Below are 22,765 nucleotides of genomic sequence, written 5' to 3'. Positions count from 1 at the left end.
CCCTAACTCAGTGCTGTCCGTGCTGGCTCGGCTGGGACAGGTAGAAGTTGGCTCTGCACATGGAGGGCAGGATGAGAGGCCTGGCTGTTTAGGTATACTTTTAGGAGAGTGGATAGGTAAATAGCTGGCATGGCCAAGGGAGACCAACAGACCAATAATGAGAGGAGAACTAAAACATGGGTTTCCTCCAGTTGACCAAGTTGCTAAAAGCTGGATTGGGCTGGGAGCAGGGAGACTGGAAATGGCTGCAGAAGTCATCTTTACTGAACAGGTGTGTGCAGGGCATAGGTCTGCCATGGCAATTGCCTGGAAGTTGATGGAGAGGGCAGACTCAAATCCGAGCCCTGGGGAGCCTTGTAAAGAAGGCACATGATGTTCTGGGGAAATTTTTCATTCAGAAAAGGGAGCTGAAAGTAGCTGGGACAGGAGGGTGAGTGTGTGTCCCAGGGCCAGACAATGGAGATGGAACAGCTTCAACCACTCCTGAGTGCTGCCCAGGCCTTTCTGGATTGTAGTCCGCACCCCATCATTGTCTCTGTGACACAGAGGTTGTGTTAGAACTTCTCTAATCCCTCTCTCTCTTCCACCTTCACTGTATCTACGCAGAGCTACAAGAGCCCTTGGAAACCAAAAGATTGAATAAATATCCAAGGGGGCTAGTGATGAAGGAGCGCTCCACATTGAGGTTTTACTTTTCAGGAGACTTGAGTGGCCACATCATCTCCTAAGCCTGTAGTAAGAGGGAACAAGTCAGATACACAGTGCCCCACTCAGCACAGAACCCAGGGCAGTTTCCTGGACCAGTTCCTTTATAACAAAAATTCCTCTCTAATCCACAAACATACAAAGCAGGGGTGATTCAGCCTCTGTCTAGAGATGCCTAAACCGTGTTGTCCCTGTCCAAGCCTCCACCAGATTGTGTGGCACGAACAACCCTTCTCCTGTCACTCTGGGCATTGGTGGATGCTATTCCACATGGGATCTTTGAGGACAAAAGAATAAATGGACAATGCCAGCTGCTTGCTAAAGATCTAGTGACTCTTTGAGTGTGGAATGCCTCTGTCTTCTTCCCAAGAATTAAACACAGGAACTCTTGCCATTGAAGCAAATAAGCGCCAGCTGTTCACTGAAAAAGCCCAAGAAAAGAGCTCCCTGTATGTGTCTCTTACTTGGAGCTGGGCTGGGCTCAGGAGACAGCAGTGTGTCTACTGGGAGATCAGAGGAGGGTGCTCACTTTCAACCCAGGGCTTGAGATGTGCTTCCCCTCTCTTCCACCTCACCGAAGACCAATTACACAGAGGATGAGAGTCAAGTCCTTGACCCCTTCTGAAGCCCCGTTATGGACGGGGCCTACATACCTCTCGCCTGGACTTCTGGGAGGACCTCTCAAGGATGTCGTCACTGGAGAGGTCAGAATCCTCTGAGAAACTCAACTGGCGCCGCAGCTGCAGCTCTAATGGGATGGAAAGAAGAGGCAAATCGAGGACACCACAGTACTTTCCTGATGTCTACATTCACACAAGCTGCCCAGGGGAGTGGGGTACAGATTTTATTTCTTTCCAGTCTGAGTGGCTCTTAACCCATAGTGGGGAGCCAGGAGCTTGGAGGCTGACACCTGTGCTGGCCGGGGCAGCGCTAACACTGAATAGAGGCCTGCCTGGTTCCTCCCAGCAACGCTGCGCTCCGCCTTGCTCAGAAACAGGCTCTCCTCTGAGGTGGTGTGACTTGAGGAAGTGCACAAACCTCCTGAGTCTCCCTTACTCAGTTTCGAGCCAGGTTTTACCATTAGTCTATCACGCAGAATATGCTGTGTGAGCTCATGGTTCAGTTTCCTTCTCCCTCACCCCGTTAGCATTGCTCCTAAGGACCCTTAGGGAGGCAGCATGAGGAAATGGATCTTAAGAGAAGAACCGATGGCTGAGAACACACACCTTATGCCCTGCCCCAGGAAGGGTCCCTTGGTGCTGACGTACCTGTTCTCACGACAGGAGACATCCTGTGCTTGCCAGAGTCCACAGTGGCACCGCTGGAAGGGGTGCTGGAACAGGACTTGTCATCACCCTTCTTCTTCTTGTCCTTCTTATACCCAGAAAAGACTGACTTCCACAAGGACTTGGGTTTGGCGGCTGCTTCCTCCAGGAGGTTTGGGCTGGGCTTCTCTGGGGGCCGGCCCTCACCTTTGGACTTCTTCTCTTTCTTGTTTCTGCGGGGGGAGAAGAGTGACGATCTCTTCTTGCTCTTCCCACTGGAGCCCTCGGATGAGGTGACTGAACCATCTGGGCCCCCTGAGTCCGACGGAGGGGAGAGGACCTCCTCACTAGTGGCTTCATGCTTCAGGGTGGGCTCCCTGGGGCCTTTGAGAACTGGGCGTTTAGGGGACTCGAGGCCAAGTTCTTTGCCCTTGGAGGGAACTGAGGAGGCTTTGCGGGAGGTGCCTCCTGGGGGCCTGGAGGTCCCAGCCGCCATCTCCATCTCCTTCATCCTACTCAGCTGCTTGGCCATAGCGTCTCTCAACGCCTGGCTCTTCACAGACTTCTCCCTGGCTCGCATGCGCTCCTCAGCCAGCTCCTTGGCTTCTGGAGAGACTAAGGGCAGGACCCTCTTCTGTGGCTGGACCCCACTCTCCAGAGTAGGCAACCTACCATTCTCCTTGGTTAGGGGTGGATGGAGGGGCCTCTCGGTGCGGGACCAGCAAGAGGGGGGTGTGAAGAACTTCTCCTGCAGACTCGAGTCCTCTGTCTTGTCATCATAGGTGTCCTCCACGTCATCAGCAAAGGGGATCTCATCCACACTCTCCACAAACGACTTCCGCACCTCCTCTCGAGGGGGCTGGGCAGGCTCTCGGGGGGCCCTCATAAAGGATGCAGGTGGTGGGGGTGGGATTACTGAGGCCTTGGGCTCGGTCTCCTTATGCTCATAAATCTGATATGGCTTCCTTCGAAGAGTTGCGGGCTCCTCATCCTGGGGTGGGGGTGGGGGTGGGCTTGAAGGAGGAGTGAGCATGGTGGAGTCAGAGGTGTTGAAGCTCTGGCTGCCCAAGGTCTTCATATTGGAGGAGCTCCCATGAAGGCCCAACCCAGAGCTGCTCGACAGGTCTCTCCTCTCCTCATGGGAGCTTTTCAGCTCTCTGTCAGATGGGGACTTGGGGGTTGGCAGCGAGGGCTGGTCGCCATCTGACTTCGGCAGGCCCAGCCTCTTAGGAATAGGTGGAGGTTTTAGAAGCTGGAGCCCCTCACCCTGAGGAGACTTCTCAACTGAATAGGATTTTAGGGACACTGGTTTAAAGGCCGGGGAGGGGAAGCTGGACTCGGACACCTTGCTCCGATCCACGGGTGTGAGTCCGAGGCTACGGCGGATCTCGGCACTCTTCATCCAGAACTCTGCCACCAGGTCATTCCGCTTCAGGGCTTCATCCACAGCAAGAGGGCTGCCCAGTCTGTCCTTGGTGTCCCCTTGGGTCTTCAAGGGGAGGGGAGCCAGGGGGATGGGTGTTTTGGCTGGAATGGGCTGGAAGCATATGGGGGACTTGGTGGGGGACGGGACAGTGGCCTCAGAGGAAGGCTGGGGTTGGGAGCAAATGGGGAGCTGGGTAGTGGTGGGGGTAGAGGTGGCCAGCGGTGACAGGTGCTGTGAACTAACTGGGGAGGTAGGTGTCCTGGCTTCTGGCAGAGCCACTGGCTGTGATCGGATAGGAGAGTGCACAGCTCTCTCATCACTGGGCACTTCTTCTTTGGGCTTCTCTTTGGGGAGCAAAGGCTCAGGGAAAAGGCTCTCCTTGGGCAATTTCACCTTGGTAGCAACAGAGGCAAGTGGGATTCGGGCCCCCTACAGAAAAGGAAAACAGAAGCTGCTTAGAAGGTAGTTTGATGGTCAGCAGAGACCCCTTGGGGAGCTCGCTCAAAGGGCCTGTGTTTGTGAAATAAATTCCTCTCTGCCTTTTAAGCTGTTAGCCAAATGGCTCCAGGAGAACCTTTCTCCCCCTTCTGTTCTATTTGTTCAATTTTTAAAACCACTCTACTTTGTTGAACGGACTCACCTTTCAGGGTTTGGTTCACCTCAAACACATTCTATATTCTTTGTGCACTAAAATGGACACTGGCCAAAGCACACTAATGGATCCAGCTCTTACTCCTGACCATCGACCGCAAGAGCTCAAAATCTCTGATGTATGAAAATAGGGACCAACACTTTAAGATTTAAAATAGATATTTTCAAATTTTAATTTTTTAATTTTTTAATTTGAGAGAGAGAGCGGGGGGGAGGGTCAGAGGAAGAGAGAGAGAATCTTAAGCAGGCTCCATGCTCAGTGCAGAGCCCAACGCAGGGCTTGGTCTCATGAACCCTAGGTTTACGATCTGTGCTGAAACTGAGTCAGATATTCAACCAACTGAGCCACCCAGGAGCCCCCAAATGGCAATTTTTTATACTCTATACATCATCCTTCCCAGGAAGCTCAAAGATCCAGACATTTCTGCACGAATCCTTATATCATCCCACCCGCGAGTCCCAGTAAACCTCCCGCAGTTTCACAGATGAAATCACCAAATTCATCTTGCTTCTTGGAATCTCAAAGACCAAATCAAGCTAACCCAGGTCTTGAGTTTGGCCTCAAACCGATGTGTCCTCCAGATAGCATTTCCCAAAACATGTTCCACAGGACATACTGCTATGATCTATTTACGTAGCATTCTCCAATGCGTGGCTCACATGCCACTGGTAATCTGGGTGAATACATATATATTTTTAAAGTTTATTTATTTATTTTGAGAAAGAGAGCAAGAACAGTGGTGGGGGAGGGGGAAGAGAGAGAGAGAGAGAGAGAGAGAGAGAGAGAGAGAGAGAATCCCAAGCAGGCTCCATGCTGTCAGCACAGAGCCCAATGTAGGCTGGATCTCACGAACCATGAGATCATGACTTGAGCCAAAGTCAAGAGTCAGATGCTTAATTGACTGAGCCACTCAGGCACCCCTGGATAAGTATTTTAAATTTTAAGTCATACATTCATTTTAACATAACGCTAAGAAACAAACGTATCTATCATATCAAACCAATGATTCCACAACAATTATTGCTTTAATTTACAAATAAAGTTACTTTTAAAATGGCATGGTACATGGACACAACAGAGTGACACGGTGGGAAGACTCAGGTTTGGGATTGGTACAGTGCAGGGTTAGGGAGCTGCTGCCCAGACTGCCTTGTCCTCATGGTGAGGACTAAGCTGGAACCCCAAGGCCACTCCTGTTGTCAGCAGCCCCACTTAGTACAAGATGCAAAAAAATGGGCTGACACCAAGGGCCTAAGATGAGGGAGTTAATATGTCCACTCAGGATCCTATCAATTTTGTCCCCCACAGTGAGCCCCGAGTCCTTACCTCTGCCTCAGGGCTGTGGCCTGGGGAGAGCAGACCAGCTTGCTCCTCAGGGGATCGGGGAGGGCTGGGGACTTGGGCGGGACCTGGACAGAACAGACACAGGATTTATAAGAGGAAACAACACCCTGCCCTTCCCGCTGAGGGCTCCTCTCCCAACCAGCTCTGCAGGGGGGTCACTGTTGGTCAACAGAAAGAAAGTCCTTTCCCAGAGTGTCCCTAGATGCCACCTCTGCTCATTTCAGAAGTATGGGCTTTTTTTCACTTGTGTGATCTGTGTCCAAAGCTTGGAGATGTACCTTCTACCCTTTCATAGCTCCAGAGCACACACAGAAAGGGGCTGTTGGCCAAAGCCATGCGCAGGATCTGTGCAGAGGGAAGGGGGAAAGACAACAACAGGCAGAGCTGTCTGCCATTTGGAGGTTGGTATGCAGTGCACCAGCTCTGTTCCGGCTCTGCTCTGATGACCTGTGTCTTCGGTGCTGCCCCTGTCCTTGCAGGCTCTCCACAGGAATTCTGGAAGCAGTTTCTGTTGAGACAACAGGCTTACCTCTCTCCTGGTGCCCTGGTGTGGTGGCAGGTTGCTCCTCCTCATTTTCCGATACCCTCAGCTCCAGCTCCGCCTCCACTGCTGCCTGGTGCTGCATGCGAAGCTCTGTTTCGGCATCTGATGGGATATCATCAGACCAGTGCTGATCTGGCAAAGGGAAGGGACAGAGCAGCACTTGAGTGAGGCCCTGCTTCTTTACCAGTCTCCAGCTGGCCCCAGAAAGTAGCCGAATCAGTTCATCAACTACAGCACCACTGCTTGATGTCTGGACCTGGTTCTGTGTCCCAGCTAGGCCCTGCCTACTGGAACCTACTGAGCTTCTGAGACTCAGAGCCTTTATTCTCTGCAACACAGCGCTCTCATCAAAGCCTACAGTGCTCCATTTCCTTTTCAAATACACAAGACGGTACCTGATAGATCACAACAGAAAGAAACATAGTGGGTGTGCCTGTGAAGGGCAGGCCTTACTTCACGGACTCACCACTGGTCTGTTTCCCCCAACACCATGGCGAGGTCTATGCTCCCTTACAGTCTTTCCTGGACTCGTCATTTCTCCCAGGCTAGTCCCTGCCACCCTTTCCCCAACCAACCAGCCTATCATTCTTAAAATACCATCTCTTTTGTAGCTACCTTTCAGAGGCCCACTGAATAAAGGCCCTTTTATAAAGCACCCAATCTGCTCAGTTTCTCAACCACAACTTAATGAATGCAGGCTATGCTGCACGGTGGCTGACAGGGGGAATGACACACATTCAAGTTAGCAGCAGACCAAGGAACACAACCAGGAGACCTAATGGCCACCTCTTTAGAGTGCCTTGCTTTTGCTTTAATGTGTATTATCTTTCCCAAGTTCCAATCGCACAGTGGGGAAGAGAGTGATCAGCACAGTGGAGAGGGGAGGCTCTGGGGTCCCCCGTACCATCATCCAGCTCAGCACCAGTGTCCCCTGTGTCCCCATTCTCCGCTGCCTCCCCTTCTATCTCTGCCGGCTCCGAGTCCACATCTTCCTCCAGGTCATTCTCATCAAATGGGACTGTAAAGCAGAAATGTTCAAAGGAAGGAAGAAAAGGACAGGCAGACAGACAGAGACTGCCTGTGCAGGTGGAAACTGGTGGTGGTCTTCCCAGGGCTGCAGTGTGAAGACCATGAGGAGAGGCGGGGAGATGGACTGTGAAGTGTCTGGATTTGGACCCCAAGGTGGAAGTTGGTCAGCCTTGGGGGAGCTACACACAGTGTGGGTGCTGGTGAGGGCCTGGGGCCCTTCCTGAACACCCGGGACCAGCACTGCTCGACGCCAGCAGGGCCCAGTGGAAAAGGAAGGGCAGCTTCCTCTGGTCACCTCCTCTTCCCCAGAGACTGCTGTTAAGTGCCTCGATGTGAGAAGGGCAGAGGGGAAACGCTGCCTCTGCAGGCCCAGCAGCAATGATGACTCTTCTGCCAGCACGCCCTGGACCGCTTCACAGGCCACGCGCCATTTACTCCTCACAGTAATCACTCAGAGGGCCTGTGGCAAAGCCGAGGCCAGAGAGTTACGGGATTTACTCATGGTCATATTGCTCCATCTAGCAGCTGCAGTACTGTGTGTACGCGAAGTCACTGATGGATGAGGGACCAACAGGATGGACCCCTGAGGGCACCCACCTCCCCTTTCAATGGGTAGAGGTGATATCTTTGCTTGGGATAATTTAGAGAAATGTTTTTTTTTAAGGCTTGAAGGAGAGGATGAGGGGATATGTAAAGTTCACTGTCTAGATGCAACACCAGCCCTTCAGTGCTGCAGGACAAGGCAAAGCACTCATCAACTTCTCTTTCCTCAGGAGGAAACAGCCCCTAAACACACACACACACACACACACACACACACACACACACACACACACACACTCAGACCTGTTCCCAACCTCTGCACACTTAGAACTCACACTAACAGTTTGGAGTAAGAGAAAGCAATTAGGAAAGCAAGGTGTGCTACTTTAAAGGATGCTGTGAGGCCCCAGTGTTACCCGAGACCGACAGGACCCATCTGTCAGGTGTCCTGAGGGTTTCTTCTAGGCTCCTAAGCACAGCCACTCTCACATCACTCCTAAAGGTTCTCACTTCAGGAAAAGGGGTTACGCTTAGGTTCGTATATACAAGGGCCAGAGGATCAAAGCCCAAGGATGGGCAGGAAGCAGAGGCACTGGCTGTGGCACAGCTCAGATTTTTTAAAAGGCTGTACCACAGTGAGAGGCCGTGTAATGGCTGGGCCCTCTCAAGTCAGTGCTCTCGTCACCGTCCAGTCTCATGAATCTGCATCACTGGCACCTTAAGGATGTGCAGAGTGAGTGTGGCAGAAATGTCGAGCATGGATACCAAAGTATGAATATGATGAAAATCCAGGAAAATCAAGTGACTACCTTTGGAGGCCGGGTGGGGAAGATAGGGAAGGGGCACTTTGAAGATGCTGGGGATGTGTGCTTTCTTGACCTAGTCACAGGAGTTTTTGTTAAAAAAAATAATTACTGGGGTGCCTGGGTGGCTCATTTGGTTAAGCGTCTGACTCCTGGTTTTGGCTCAGGTCATGAACTCTGTGGGATTGAGCCCTGCGTTGGGCTCTATGCTGGCAGTGTGGACCCTGCTTGGCATTCTCTCTCCCTCTCTTTCTGCCCTCCCCTGCTTGCATGCACACGTGGTGTCTCTCTCTCTCTTAAAGTAAATGAACATTAAAAGATAATTCCTTAAGCTGTATAATTAGCTTCCCACCCTTTTGTATACTCAGTTTATAAAAATAAGGTGATGATTTGCATCTAATTTTGGAGAACCATACAACATAGGTTTTGAATGGACTATGGGGAAAGATGAAAGAATTCCAGAATAAGTTCTAGGCTGGCAAATAGTTAATGTCACACTCCTTCTTTTGAGATACCAGAGCAGCCCATGGAGCTGGTAATGCCAAGATGCTTTCCTGTGATGGTAGCATTTGTTGGGGAAAATATTAGGGGTAAAACTACTCAATTATTTCCAAACATTTAAAACCTTTGCACGATAACTTTGCTGTTGTAGTTCATCAAACACCAGGAAGTGAGATTTCTTAGGAACAAACAAAAGTCTCTGTGCCTTCTCTAACCTGAGCTTCCTATCTGGATAACAAACTCATGGTTTCATGACACCATTTCTGAAGAGGCTGGACAGTTACCTCTCTTCCCCCAGAATCTTTCTCCTCTGGGAGTCACGTCAACCCGGTGGAAACAGAACCTGGGCTCATCCTGTCTGGGCCCACTGTGCCCAACACATATGCTCAAACAGATGTATGAGTGGCTAAGCATCAAGATGGCAATCTGTACTTCTGTTGGACAGTGCGCTGGACGCGGGCACAAAGGAGACCACACTGTTCAAGTCACACTGCCCCAGGTCAGCCTGACCCCAGCCCTGGTCCCTTGGCCCTCATGTGGTTCTCTGACTTGGAGTTGCTGCTAAGATATGTCTGTTGTAGAGTCAGAAGGGTAACAAGTCTACAGTCCTTGGGAGTACCTTGAAAGGAACAATTGTCACATACATTAAAAAACAAACAAGTGAGAAATATCAATGCAGCAGCAGCAGAGGCTGGAGAAACGCAGCTTGAGGGATGGAATTGGGAGATTAAATCCAGGTTAAGATGGAGTGCAGAGTGCTAGAAGCTGCCACGCACTATGGAAGCTGGGAATCACAGACATACTTAGCTTTTGGTTTATTTCAGCTGCCAGCTGGGAAGTCTTGACACCTCAGCCTTGTCCAACCATCCTGGGAGATGTGCTAACATGAGGAGAGATGGCCAGCAGCTTCTGTTCACAGAGCTAAGGTCTGGCCTCAGGCTCAGCTCTCCCTATGGTTCTGTGAAGGTACCTCCTGACTTGTGTGCCTGTGTCCTTTTCCCCTGCTGCGTGTCAGGTCAATGGAATGGGCTGGTAAGAGGCTGGTGGTAAAGATCCATGAGCTCCAATCCTATGCATCCCAGAAGCAACCACAAGGACCATAGTTTTCAACCAGGGGGTAATGCTTCCCTTCTTTAAGTGGTACTGATATTGTGTAGGGCAGTTTTGGTTGTTGCCTTGATGGCCAGGGTGGGAGTAGAGGCTGTATGGCTGATGACATTTTGAGGGCAGAGGCCAAGAAAGTTAAATGTCCTCAATAGAGGGGCGTCTGGGTGGCTCAGTCGATTAAACGTTTGACTTTGGTTCAGGTCATCTCACGGTTTGTGAGTTTGAGCCCCGTGTCGGGCACTGTGCTGATAGCTCAGACCCTGGAGCCTGCTTTGGATTCTGTTTTCCTCTCTCTCTTCCCCTCCTCTGCTTGCACTCTGTCTCTGTCTCTGTCTCTCTCTCTCTCAGAGATAAATAAACATTAAAAAAAAATTTTTTTTTTTAATGTCCTACAATGCAAAGAACTGCCTGCCTCTTGTCAAGAACTGCCATCACCCATGCTGAGGAATACCTGTCCAGAAAAGTTTAGGAAGGACAACCAAGGTTTCTCAGCTATCTCTTGGCCTAAGTACTTACAGAAACCCCGCACATCAGTACGAAGACCCAGCGGATGCTACATCGAGTTATACCCAGCCTGTCCCTCTACTGTTAGCAGAACAATCCTATGTTCTCCACTCTTCACTGAGGAGTCTTCCACAAGTCCCCTAGTACTGAATGTCTCCTTCTCTGTACTTTGGTGGGTTTGTGGGCTATTCACCAATTCTTCTACTTTCACACCCAATTGCTACACAATTTAATCTCTACAGACTTTAGAAATCACTGCTAAAGATGTTCCTTTAGCTTTGGCCTTTACTCAACCTTTATTAGTAAAAAACAAGTTTATGTCCTGTCTATGCTATTGCTCTCCTCCGGATCTTCCCTGAAAGGCGTGGGGTGCGTGTCTGGTCCATGCAAGAATGGGCCGCCTGAGTGAGGCATGCATGTGCCCCCCCCGCCCCGACTGTGGCATGCACTAGCAGCAGAACCAGAATTCTAGTGTTAAGGTACCAGCAGAGCTGCCGAGAGAGAGTGGTTATGGTGAGTGGGGAGAGAACAAACATCACCAGACTACCTCCGGAGACTGTCTCCAGCCAGGCCTGCACTGCTGCGCGGCGAATGGAGGGAAGGTCAGGCACTGAATTTAAAACAGACGATAGATACAAAGTTACACAGGAATGCAGGTTCCCAGTGAGGAGAGTCGAGGTCATCCTAAAGCCCCAAACAGAAGGGAACCTGACAGATGTTCTAAGCCAGAGGCTTGTCCGGCAGCGATGAGGGGTCAGAGTCCCGCCGTAAGCCTGTATGACGGACGCTCGGGATGAGAAAAGAAGAGAGAAAACAGGGAGGGTCAACAGTGGCTCGAGGCTGCAGAGCTGCCCCATGCTGTAGGCCAGCCAGACGTCCCGGGTCAGTAGGGCCAGTCTCCTCACTCCCGTTGAATGGTTATACTGCTGCAAAAGTAGTTAACAGAAGGTGGTCTTGCCTAGAGGTGAAGATTTGGGGCCAGGGAGGATCAAATGTCCTCGTTAAGGGCTAAGTTTCCTGAAGGCAGAGTCCTGCAGGGTGTGTGGCCCCAACAGGCCTGAATGGAAACAGGGAAAACGAGTGAGAGACAGAGGTTCATGACAGCAAGGATCCATATTTGGACGATAGGTCTGCTGAGGTCAAAGGTGTGGAGAGTGACACGGCAGCCGCCGCATCCCTCAGCTGTCTCCATTTTTTCCTTTTATTGCTTGTAATCATCTTCACCCTCCTGTGGAGCACAGGCCAGCTCACCTAAAACCTAGAGCTGGATATTACGCTAGCTATTTTTAAAGGCCTCCTTGACATAAATCTCTTAAAACTTCATTTCAGTTCAAAATATACTGCCCCACCCAGTCCTGCCAATGTACATTCACACTCAGACACACCACAGGAGGAAAGCATCAGAACATTTTACCAAGTGGACAGAGTAACCCTGTCTAGCAAAATGGGGAAAGAAAGGAAATTCTTGGTTTTCCCAAGGTCAAGTTATTTTTCTATTTTGCGTCCATGGAGAAAGATCCCATAACCTCTTAACCCATAGAGAACTTTACATATCCTCAAACAAAAGTTAAGGGCAGTGGTCATGATTAACAATACCAGGACAACAAAATGGTTTGTTGGCTTTTACATTTTGATTAAACTGATGGCTTTGGCCCTACCAGAAGGGTCCTCTGTAGCAATGAGAGGGGAAGCAGGGACAGAGCTGCTCTGAGGGGCATATCGGGCCCTTGGATCTTGAAACAGTTACCTCTAGAAGTGGAGGACTCAGAGGTTGGTACCATTCGCTCCTCCTCCTCTTTCTCTCGAATATGTGTCCAGTGCACATCAGCCTGGATCTCCAAGGGGTCGGCTGGATTTATGATCTGCTGTAGCCTCTGGCTCCCGACTAGTATACCAGAGTCAGAGGTGGAGGAGATGAGGAAGGGAGAGATGGTGGAGGAAGGAAGCAGAAAATAAACAGTGAAGGGAAGGAGGGGATGAAACATCACAGGAAAGGAAACAGAAAGAAAAGTTACTGTATTTGCCAGGATCACTTTGAATCAGAAAGAGGCAAAAATTGAGAATATACACGCGTGCGCACACAGACATGATTTCTACTCGTTCAGCTTGATTTTGTTGTTTCAAGCTTCACTTACACTGTTAATTTCAACGAAGTGAACCATATATCCCGACTCTAAACAGAAAGAATTCTCCTTTCTGATGCTCTTTTCATCTCATCTGCATTTGAGGGACCCAAATGCCAAGTCAGAAAAAAGAGCAGGTCACAACTGGCCTCTGGAGGGCCATCCCCTCTGGGTCACGAGTACTCTGCTGTTAGCCAGCACAGCGTGAGATCCCGAAGGATGCAACGCTCTTGCCCCTTCTGAGGATACACAGCATGGTGCTTACCGTCACCTGCCATGTTGACAGCTTCTCCTTTGAGATTTAAGCCAAGTGACAAGTGAGAGATGGGATGGGACAGTGTCATTCTGTCATGAACCACCTAACTCACGCAGGACAGAAATGTACTTTGTTGGTACTTCAGTGTTTATCTTTTGCAGCTAGAGAGAGAGAAAAAAAATCCCCCTTCCATAATAGGTCTCATGCTGCATGCAGGTCTGCGGCAGGGACACAGCTATGGGGAGAAAATGGAGACAGGGGAGGCAGTGGCTAGGAGAGGAAGCAGAGCTCTATCTTGTAAATTCCCAAGACTTTGGGAGTTCGTGGGCAGGAATAAAACAATACCTCTCTGCTTTTTCTGAGGTCAAAGCCTTTTTCTTACAACTCCATTTGGTGCACCACTGCTCCCCTCTGGACACAAGACCTGCCTTTTCAGCTAAATGAGAAATCACCAGTAGCCCCTTCAGATTATTCCTGCTGTCAGAGCCCAAAGAATATACATGCAGCCTCTGCCCTGTAAGCTCCCTATAACCAGTGCTTGGACCATGCCATACAGTTGGGTTAAAATAAAGGGATAGCCAGCAACTTGGGGGAGGTGACATTTTGGGAGGGAAGATGGCTTTTCAGTAGCAAGAGCAGGTGCCACCTGATCTGAAGGAGTCTGGGATTCCTGATGGGAGCCCACTCTCAACTATCTAACTGAACAGTTTGGCTTTGGCTTCATCACTATCACACAACCTCTTAATTTTTAAGCAATGGGGAATGTGATATGGACAGAAAGTACTAGTAAGATTACCAAATGTGGATGCGGGCACCATCCTGTGTTAAATGTGGGGTGGTAGCCCCGCATGCACTCTCTTGTCGGAACTACTGGTCTCTACGGATTCATTTTTCTAAGGTCAGTTGGCTTTTATGGTGTTGGATGGGGCTGAATCACGGCAAAGTCACCCAACAGCTTGAATGTCACATGACTAAGGAAGGGAAGTCAAAGAGAAAAATGCAGACCCTTTCTTCATCTTCTAAGCCACAAAGAGAAGAGAGTGAGTCTTCTCCCTGGATAATGTTCTGCTTCCTGTTAATAAATGTAGCCTTGGGGACTTATCAGCCAGCATGTCCTCCTTTCTCAGAGAAATGTTACAAGACACAGTGGAGGAAGGTTCTGGGTACCTGTGCTGATGAAAACACCTGTGCTGGCTCCCCCACTTTTGATAGCTGTGACTGTGACATGATTTTTCAGCATTACAAGAGGCCGAGTCTTTGCTAGATGAGGGGACTTGCAGCAAAGCATACAAGGGGCCTACATGGGGCCACCATCATTAAGACTGCTTCTGGAGTCTTCTTCTCAGACTTCCCCTTGACTCTGCTTGTCTTATATGTTATTTGCTACATGACCATTCCCAAAGGCTGGGCCCAGGGACAGGTGCCCAGCTAGGCATGTGCCAAAGCCTGTCCGCGCAGCTTTATAAAGCACAGATCTTTTAATGTGGGACCTGCTCTTGAAGGCAAATTCTGGATGGCTGCTAGGGAGCCAGGGTAGAAGGTGGGCAAGGGGCAGAGTGGGTACCTTTACATGTACCCGTATCTTCTTCCTTTGACAGATGCTGGAGCCACTGGCTTTGCAGGAGTTCTCTGTCCCAGGGGCAATACTCCCCTTCTACAGCAGGGGGAGCCAGACACCCACAAACACAGCATCAAGAATCCCGCGTGGGGATAAAGAGAAAAGAGAATGGAAGGGAGGAAAAGAGAATAGAGAAGAGTTATCTTCAGGTGCAAGGCAATAACATCCTGTCACTGTCTACACAGCCATGGAAGTCCACTGACCAAAAGATACACACCAAGGGCTAGGAACAAAGGCCCAGAGCTTGGCTGAATTTGTCGGTATGTGTTTCTGCAGTTAAATCCCATTCCCTGCAGGTTTGGTCTTGACACTAGTTTCAGATCCAGGAAATTAAGTCTGCATGAGGGAAAGCAGGGATAAAGTCTCCTGAAACGGGCACAGGCTTTGACCCTAAGCTGTGTGTGGGGCTACAAGCCACTGAATGTGTGAATCACCAGATGGAAATAATGACAAAAACAAAGTACCTTTCCCCTGGATAAGCTGTGAGCACAATCACCACCTCTGACTACTAGGGACCCAGAGGCAGCCCTGGGCCAACCACAGCTCTGCACACACAGCAGTTATGGAGAAAAGAACCCAAGGTGCCAGCTTTCCGGCCTGGCCTCCTGCTCACACAGACCTTACTTCTCATCACGGGGAGGAGGAAGGGCCAGGGCACCAAGTGCTGCCTCTGTGGGCCCCACCCCAGCCTCTGTCTTTGGAGGGAAGAGCGCAGGAGAACTAGATCTAGAGAAGCCCCTTAGTGGTCTGAGGAAGAGCCCTGCCTCTGAGCGTTCACACTGGCCCTGGGCACCTTGGGGGCAGGGAGAGGCTGTGCTTCCTTTTTGTCTGCCCTGCCTCGGCAGTGTCTTGGGCTACACAACTCTCAGGACCAGCTCAGTAATGTAATTGGGAAGAGCTCTGCATCTGGTCAGCACGCGGTCCTTCCTGTGCCAGACTGTGGGATAGGACTGGGCAGCCAAGCACATTGAATTCCAGGAGGAGCAGCAGAGCAATCTAGTGCCAACTCTACGAGGCCCGGGGCTGTCCAGAATCTAATGTGCTCCTCTGACAACGGCTGGGAGGGATTGGTGCTTTAAAGGCCCATGTCCTTCTCTTCCATTCCATGTCCCCTGGAGAGAGAGCACGGCCGTGAATTAACATGGCACCATCGTCAGGGGGATTCAGGTCTCTACCTGCCCTAGTATCTTCCTCCCCACCCTCCAGACCTCTGTGCAGACAGGGCAGGGAAAGAATGACCCTCTCTCTTACAGAGACAAAAAAGGATGCCCACCAAATTCTTCCTCATCACTCAAGGACACACACAGCCAGAGATGGGGGCAGAACTGAAACATTTCAAGTCCAAGGCAAGAGAACATTTCAGAGCCAACCAGAGTGACTTAATACTGAAACTGATGCTCCGTCTCAGGACACTGGTCCAAACATGTTACTAGCTGTCATCAACAGAACCCTGTCTGGTAGGCACCTGGCCCCTCCTCAGTGACAGCAACTCTGAGCAGAGTGAGATTCAGTGCTCTGCAGCCTCCAAAGCCCAGACTCTGACTCAGGGAATCCTCTAGGAAGCTAAATTCCCTTTCTTTATTAAAATAAATTTCTTTAACAGAAACTAAAGGAAAAAAAAAAAAAAAACAGAAAATGAGGAGAGGAGAATGAGTGACCTAATTTGGTTGGAGTACTTATGCTGTTGACCCTTTGCCTTCCACTTCCAATATCTACTCAGAATGTGCACAAGGGACATTACTTCCACTGCCAATGGCCTCCCCTGCCCCCCAAATCTAAGGCTAGAGAGAGGCAGGAGGGATCGCCCCTGGTGCCGTAGACAGCACATCGGTGTGACTCCAGCCACAGAAGCGTTACTCAGGCATGGAACAGAGTCAGAGTTAAGAGAAGAGATTTTTTTCTGACCTTCACTAGACTCTTCCTCTTCCTCCTCATATTCTTCCTCTTCCTCCTCCTCCTCCTCCTCCTCATACTCTTCCTCTTCCTCCTCTTCATTCCCAGGCTCGTAGCTCTTTGAGGCCTCCAGCTCCTCTTCACTCTTTCCTTTCAGAAGGGCATGGATCCTCACAGCCTCCTTCCAAGGAACACCGCCCAGGTCGGAGGTGGGCAGAGGCTCCTCTTCCTCCTCCTCCTCTTCCTCCATCTCGGACTCAGAACTGCTATGGGGAAACAACCATACAACCAAAGTGAGGGAATGACAAAAACTGAGAAGGAGATGCTCAAAAGCCACAACCAGAGGCAAAATGTCCCAGCAAAGCAACTGCTGGGCAGGAAAGGAGAGAGGACATGCACAGAGGGGTGTGGTGTGCTTTTCTGCCCAGGTAAGACCCACAAAGGGAAGGAAAGAGAGTGAGTAGACGGCCAGAGGAAATACACATGTACAAGTAAGCCCTACATAAACCCACATGAGCAAACAGCTCAGCCTGGGCGGGGGCAGAGTGGGGGCTCTATTCAATGAACTGCAACTCCACCGAGTCCAGTTTCAGAGGCCCTCAGAGACAGTAGGAGGCACAGACTCATTTTGATAAGAACTCAAGACCCTGGGAATCAAGAAAGGAGAGAAAGTCTCCTTTCATCGTGATCTGTCTGGTTTGAGGAACTCAACTCTACTTGACTCAGGTGGGTTGGCAGGCTCTCATGGGAAACATGGTGAGAAAGAAAAGCTGCCTCCAAGAGGCCTGAAGTCTTAGCCACAGACGGGCTGGCAATCAAGGAGTGTGTGCTGGAGGGAAGGCAGCACATTCAATTCCACAGTGTTCTTTAGTCCCCACAACGTGCCCTGCCCAGAACAGGATACTATGGGGAATACACAGTTAACACGGTAGCAAAGGCGCTGTTCACCACAAGGTTATAGTACAGGGACTATGGGGAGAGGGTGAAAACAAATATCCCGATCACTGGGGTCATCACCCTGGACAACCAGCCACATTTTCTACCACCATTTCCTTTATGGCACATGGCCTAGCTCAGCTTGAAACAGGAAGCAGCACTACATGCGAGAAGACCCTTGCCGTGACCTGTGCAAGCCAAAACCGTGGATCTCCACCCTCGAGGCCACCACCTGGGAGCATTTCTATCCGCCTTTCCTGCCTGCAGAGTTAAGCAGTCGATAGGTGGTACACAAATAAAAGTGCCCTACAATATAGCTGTAAGGCAGGAAAAAAACCCCAAACATCATTATACAAATGAAGTTTCTCAGACCTGTTTCATGGTCTGATAATTCCCAAAAAGTCTTTTTTAGGAGAGGCTTTGCCCTCAGTGAGAAATGTGTCATTGACTGGGCTAGAGGAAATTTGGCTTTTCCAATCAAGCATGGTCCAGCCTCTGGCATGAGAGAGCCTCAAACCCCAGAAGCATCAGGCATGGGATGGATGTCCAGTCCCATCTTCCTGTGATGGGGGGGGGGGGGTGCTCTCTCCCCACCCAGAGTGGGGCTGTGAGTGTGGAGAGGGAATCAGTGAATACAGTGTGATAAGGTCAATGACACCTCACTACCAGTGCTATTATTAGTACCTGTGCAGTATAGAATTTACCTAACTCAAAGAGAGGTCTGGCCTTTGTCTTGGCTTCTGGGATGTAAACTCTAAGCCCTTGGAAGGTCTTGCCTGATGGGAATGTGTTTATTTCCATAGGATCCTTAGGTCATGGTAAGTAGTCTAATAATGCGATTTAGGGTGAGGGCTGGCCACATCAGAAAGACCAACAATTTAGGGTGGGGGCATTGAGTCATGAAGTATTAGCTGGCCTGGAGACTGAGATCAATCACAACATGTTGCTAATCAGTTAATCTGTCAATTGATACCTAGGTAATGGAGCCCCAATAAAACCTCTGAACACCAAGGCTTGGGTGAGTAATACTATATGGGTTTTGTCACACGTTAATACCAAGAAAGTAACACTGTCCTGACTCCGTAGGGAGAAGACAATGGAAGCTCCACATCCGTATGTTCTTGGGACTCTGCCCTGTGCACTTCCTTACTTGGCTGATTTCAGTAAGTATCCTTCCCTGTAATTAACCACAACCATGAGTATACACATTTTAGTGAGTTCTGTGTGTCTAACAAATTATTGAACTTGAGGGTGGTTTTGGGAACTCTCAGACTTTAGTTGGGTCAGTCTGAGGGCAGCCCTGGGGGCTGTACGCCCGCCTACTTCTCAGGTGGCTGATTCTCAGTGTTACACTGGCTCTGCTGCTTACCAGCTGTATGACCATGAGCTGATTATTTATGCTGAGCCTCAGTCTCCGCATCAGTAAGGAGGCAATGTTCACATCTACCTTGTAGAAACGTTGTGAAGATTAGGGATTTTACTGATTTTTATAATGTTTGTGTTATACTCTGGGACTCTCGCTATTCACTTCTTTGTTTACCCATTTACATATTCATTCATTCATTCATTCATTCAATGAACATTCTTGAGTACTTACTAAATCTCAACCAATGGATACAAAAATAAAAAGAGGTAGCTCCTTACTGTAAGCAGCTCATTTTGGTGAATACTACTTGATTCATTTATTCATCCATTCATCCATCCATCCACCCACCCACTAAAATTTACTGAGCGTCTTTTACTTACAATGCACTTCCTCCACATTGCAGAGAATACAAAGATCCTTATTCTCAAGGGAGATAAGATGCGAACACGGCATGATAAAATAAGGTAGGAAATAACTGTAGTGGAATGAAAGGTTGAGAGGAGGCAGTTTAAGGTGAGTAAACATAAGAATTTGGACCATGGAAAACTTGGCATCTGGATTTTGACTGTTTTTCAGTATTTATTTAGGTATTATTTTCATTTGTTTACTATCTTATTATTTAGCAACAATGTGTATCACTTAACATCTTTCAAACATGAAATAAGGATAAGAATGCCTCCTATGCTCATCTTAAATCTTATGTAAATTTATTCAAACTTCAGGTGGGCAGAAGGCAGGCCAGCTTGTCCTTCCTTCCCAGCCAGGCATACAAGGTAACTCCAGCAGTCGGCAGGCACAGTGGGACTACACTGCCACTGTTTGGGAGAGGTGCCTTCAGCACGGCCCATTCCTTGTACTGTGCCACGTCATGAGGGCAGTGGCACTGTGCATAATGTGAGCAATTAATACTCTATGATGAGGGCAATGGGACTCACAGCTATGAGTGTGATACTGGCTAGTTTTATGACAGCTCAAAGACCACAGGAGAATAGCAAGTGAGGCATGGAGCATAAAAGATAGGGTGGAAAGGTCAACCCTTGCCTTTCTTCATAAGCTATTAGCTCTCAGTCTCTTTCTGAAAGGTCTTGATACGTTTTTTCTGGAAATCTGAGACAGGCAAACCAGTCTCCCTCCCTCTGTGAAGGAGAGGGGTGGACAAGCATTGCCAACTATTCCTTTCCAAGCCATCACATCCATGGGAGCTTGGAGCAGTCCCCTGAATCTCACCAGGCTCCTTATGTCGTGCAAGATTCACAGAGTAAACTCGGTACTTCAAGACTCATTTTTACATTTTGTGGCTGTTCCCAGTGCCTGAATTTCTGGGTCTGGCCTTTGAAGAGGCTGGGGGAAGGGTACAGAGAAGGAATCTGTAGTGAGGCAGACCCCCTCACCCCTACTTGGACATCAGCCTAGAAACATCTTAAGTGGGAAGATCACTACGCCAGAACAAAAGACAACATAGGGAACAATTTCTCTATCCTTTTGGGAAGAGAGCGTGACCTCTCAGTTTATAGCCTCCTAGGAGATGAAGGCCACAAGAAAATATAGTCATCAAGATCAGCATTTGTAACAATCTATTGTTTGATGTAGGTCCACCTCCCCTGGACTGCACTCTCTCTGAGAGCAGGAACAGGTCTGCTTGGCTCACTGAAGTGCTGCTCGTAGTGCCTAGCACAGCCAAGAAAGGCAAGGAAGGATGCATAACCAGAGAAAGCCAGGGTAGGTTGCTACCTAAATTCACAGGTGTCAGATGATACCTCTGATGCCCCTTGGTGAAGTCCATCAGTAGGAGCAGAGCCTTTGAGTTACAATGACACCTTGCAAAAATCCTCCCTGCTGCAATTTATATCTGATCAATGATCTCAAAGCACTTTACCTGAACTCCCTATCAGATGCCATCTTCGCACTGAGGCTATGGTGGGGCCTGATAGGAGGAAGTAAGACCAGCAGGCACATGGACTAGATTCTAAAAAAAACAAGATTTGCTCCAGACTTCTATGAGTTGAACAGAGGTTCTGCTGTGCCAGAGAAAGGCCAACGGTGATCATCACAGTAGTGATGGTGAATACTTACTGAGCCCTGGTGAAGTGCCACGTGGCACAAGGCACTTCACATGAATTAGGTCACTCAGTTACACAATAACTCTAGGACTCCAGGATATATTAATATCGTCATTTTTACAAATGAGGCCACTGAAGCTTAAAAAGGTTGGATCATTGGTGTGAGAGGTCAGGATTCCCTCCGGTGTCCGCACCTGTCATACCGTGCCCTCTTGGATTGTTCACCAAAAACCAAGAATTCTTCAGCCACTAGCAGCTGTCAGGGTGGCAAACCCAGGAGCAAGATCATGGCCAGTCTCCTGGCTGCCTGGGTCTAACTTCAGAGAGTGGATACTGGAAATCTGGGCAGGTCCTACTGTGAATGAAGCAGGCTGCTATGTCAAACAGCACATGAAGTTCTTAGATGGTTTAAGGGAAAATAGGGAATCATGGCTTTCATTTTTAAATGAATCCACTCATAATCAGAGAGTCCACTCCTAGATCCCACCCTCTCTGACAACTGTGTAAACATTATACTGCTAAGCAGACTGCTGGAGAAGATGTATGTTGTCCAGCAATCATTACATGATGAACATTTAATCCATGCTAAAAGCAGTATCTGCTTAGCAATGGCTCACATTACTGCCTCCACTGGAGAAGGGATAAGGGAGAAGAGAGGGAACAGTCAGGAATTTCCACTTATGTTGGTGAGTCTTGAAGGAGGGGCTTTTCCTTGTTGTGTTACTCTGATGGAGAGCAAAGCCCCTTTGGGCTAGCCTGTCATCGACTTTTGGGGAGTCCTCTGTAACCTGGTTGTCCCATCTGGATGGAAAGGATACCTGTTTGCTCTAGTGCTAACTTGTTCTTTAGAGCCAGCAATGTGCAAACAGTTGAGGACTTCAGCAGATGGGTACTGCACAAGCCATCTTCATTGCCTGGGGCAAAGTTTTCCAGACAGGCAATCAGGGAAAAACAAAACTAAAACCATAAAGCCAGTTTTATTTTGTCTTCAGGCACCTGTTCTGTTCCAGAGAAAGTAAAAGTACTATTTCCAGGGTCTCCTTTGGAAGATGCTTCCCCTCCCCCTCCCCCACTCCAAGGAAGGATCAAGGAGCTAATTAGGTCTGGGCCAATAGTCTCTGTGCAAACTAAACCACAAAGCAGCTAAGACTCACCTAGGGGGTTTGTTAACAAACAGGTATTCCTGGTCTCCACCCCAAGCCCACTAAATCAGCTGCTCCAGGGGAGGGTCCAGGAATTATGTTTTTACCACATGTCCCAGGTGGCACTTATTATCAGGGAAATTTAGAGCAGCCATCCTTGGTCTTTAGACCACAGCATTACCTGGGAACTTTTTAGAAATGCAAATCTTGGGTTCTACCCCAAATGACTGAATAAAAAACAGCCCAGCAATCTTTGGCTTAACAAGCCCTCTGGGTGGTTCTGATGCCAGCAAAGTTTGATCAGCACCGCCCTAGGGCCAAGCCAAACCCAACTTGTGGCACTTAAACCAGCCGTTTAAGGAACCCAATACAAGAATCACTGGCCCTGCCCCTCCTCGTGAGGGATACCCTGTATTGTGCTTAGAGCTACAATGCACTACGGTCGTGACAGTAGGTGTGGCAATGATTTAGTGCTCCCTGGGCACCATGAACTATGTCAGTTGTTTTATTTGATTTCATCCTCATAACAAACCAATGAGGTGCAGTGTTCTTTGCAGATGAGGAAACCGAGGCACAGAGAGGCCAAGAAATGTGGCCATAACTACTATGTGGTAGAACAAGGCTTCCAGTACAGGTCTGTTTGACTCCGATGTCATGCTCTGAATTATGATACTGCAATGCTCCCCCCAGCAGACGATGAAGTTAAGAGTTCTTTAAACTTGTCAAAAGTGAGTTCCTGGATTGGACCAGTGAATTCCTTAAAACAGTCATTCCTCATCTTCAAGGAAGGTCTGAGGGCTGAGAATGCACCTAACTCTGCTTGGTGCTGTAGGGAAGATGGAGAAAATACATGATACACTGTCTGCATCTGATCACTGCCCTCAGGGAAATAAGACAAAATCTGTGGCTCCTCCCTCTGGGCAATTCGGTTTAAGAGACCATTTTTTC

General features: G+C 49.1%; 1 protein-coding gene across 31 annotated transcripts in view; it reads right to left on the bottom strand.

Annotated features, from left to right (window-relative positions):
- The window catches only part of MICAL3 (microtubule associated monooxygenase, calponin and LIM domain containing 3), a 231,084-nt gene that overhangs the window by 30,967 nt on the left and 177,352 nt on the right, over positions 1 to 22,765 (bottom strand). For 18 of the 31 annotated variants that reach the window (XM_045463989.1, XM_045463988.1, XM_045464006.1 and 15 more), the window contains 9 exons: positions 16,326 to 16,579; positions 14,367 to 14,456; positions 12,171 to 12,308; positions 10,971 to 11,033; positions 6,841 to 6,954; positions 5,922 to 6,068; positions 5,375 to 5,457; positions 1,974 to 3,825; positions 1,359 to 1,453 (listed from right to left, as the gene is read on the bottom strand). In XM_045463989.1, coding sequence (XP_045319945.1) covers positions 1,359 to 1,453; positions 1,974 to 3,825; positions 5,375 to 5,457; positions 5,922 to 6,068; positions 6,841 to 6,954; positions 10,971 to 11,033; positions 12,171 to 12,308; positions 14,367 to 14,456; positions 16,326 to 16,579 — 2,836 coding nt within the window. Of the gene's footprint in view, positions 1 to 1,358; positions 1,454 to 1,973; positions 3,826 to 5,374; positions 5,458 to 5,921; positions 6,069 to 6,840; positions 6,955 to 10,970; positions 11,034 to 12,170; positions 12,309 to 14,366; positions 14,457 to 14,644; positions 15,533 to 16,325; positions 16,580 to 22,765 lie in introns of those variants that run through there. The other 13 variants (XM_045464013.1, XM_045464014.1, XM_045464003.1 and 10 more) reach the window with 9 other exon arrangements.

This window comes from Leopardus geoffroyi, chromosome B4 (genome assembly GCF_018350155.1).
Source record: "Leopardus geoffroyi isolate Oge1 chromosome B4, O.geoffroyi_Oge1_pat1.0, whole genome shotgun sequence".
Classification (NCBI taxonomy): domain Eukaryota; kingdom Metazoa; phylum Chordata; class Mammalia; order Carnivora; family Felidae; genus Leopardus; species Leopardus geoffroyi.
Note: the sequence above shows the minus strand (reverse complement) of the source record. Positions and strands in the feature narration are given on the sequence as shown.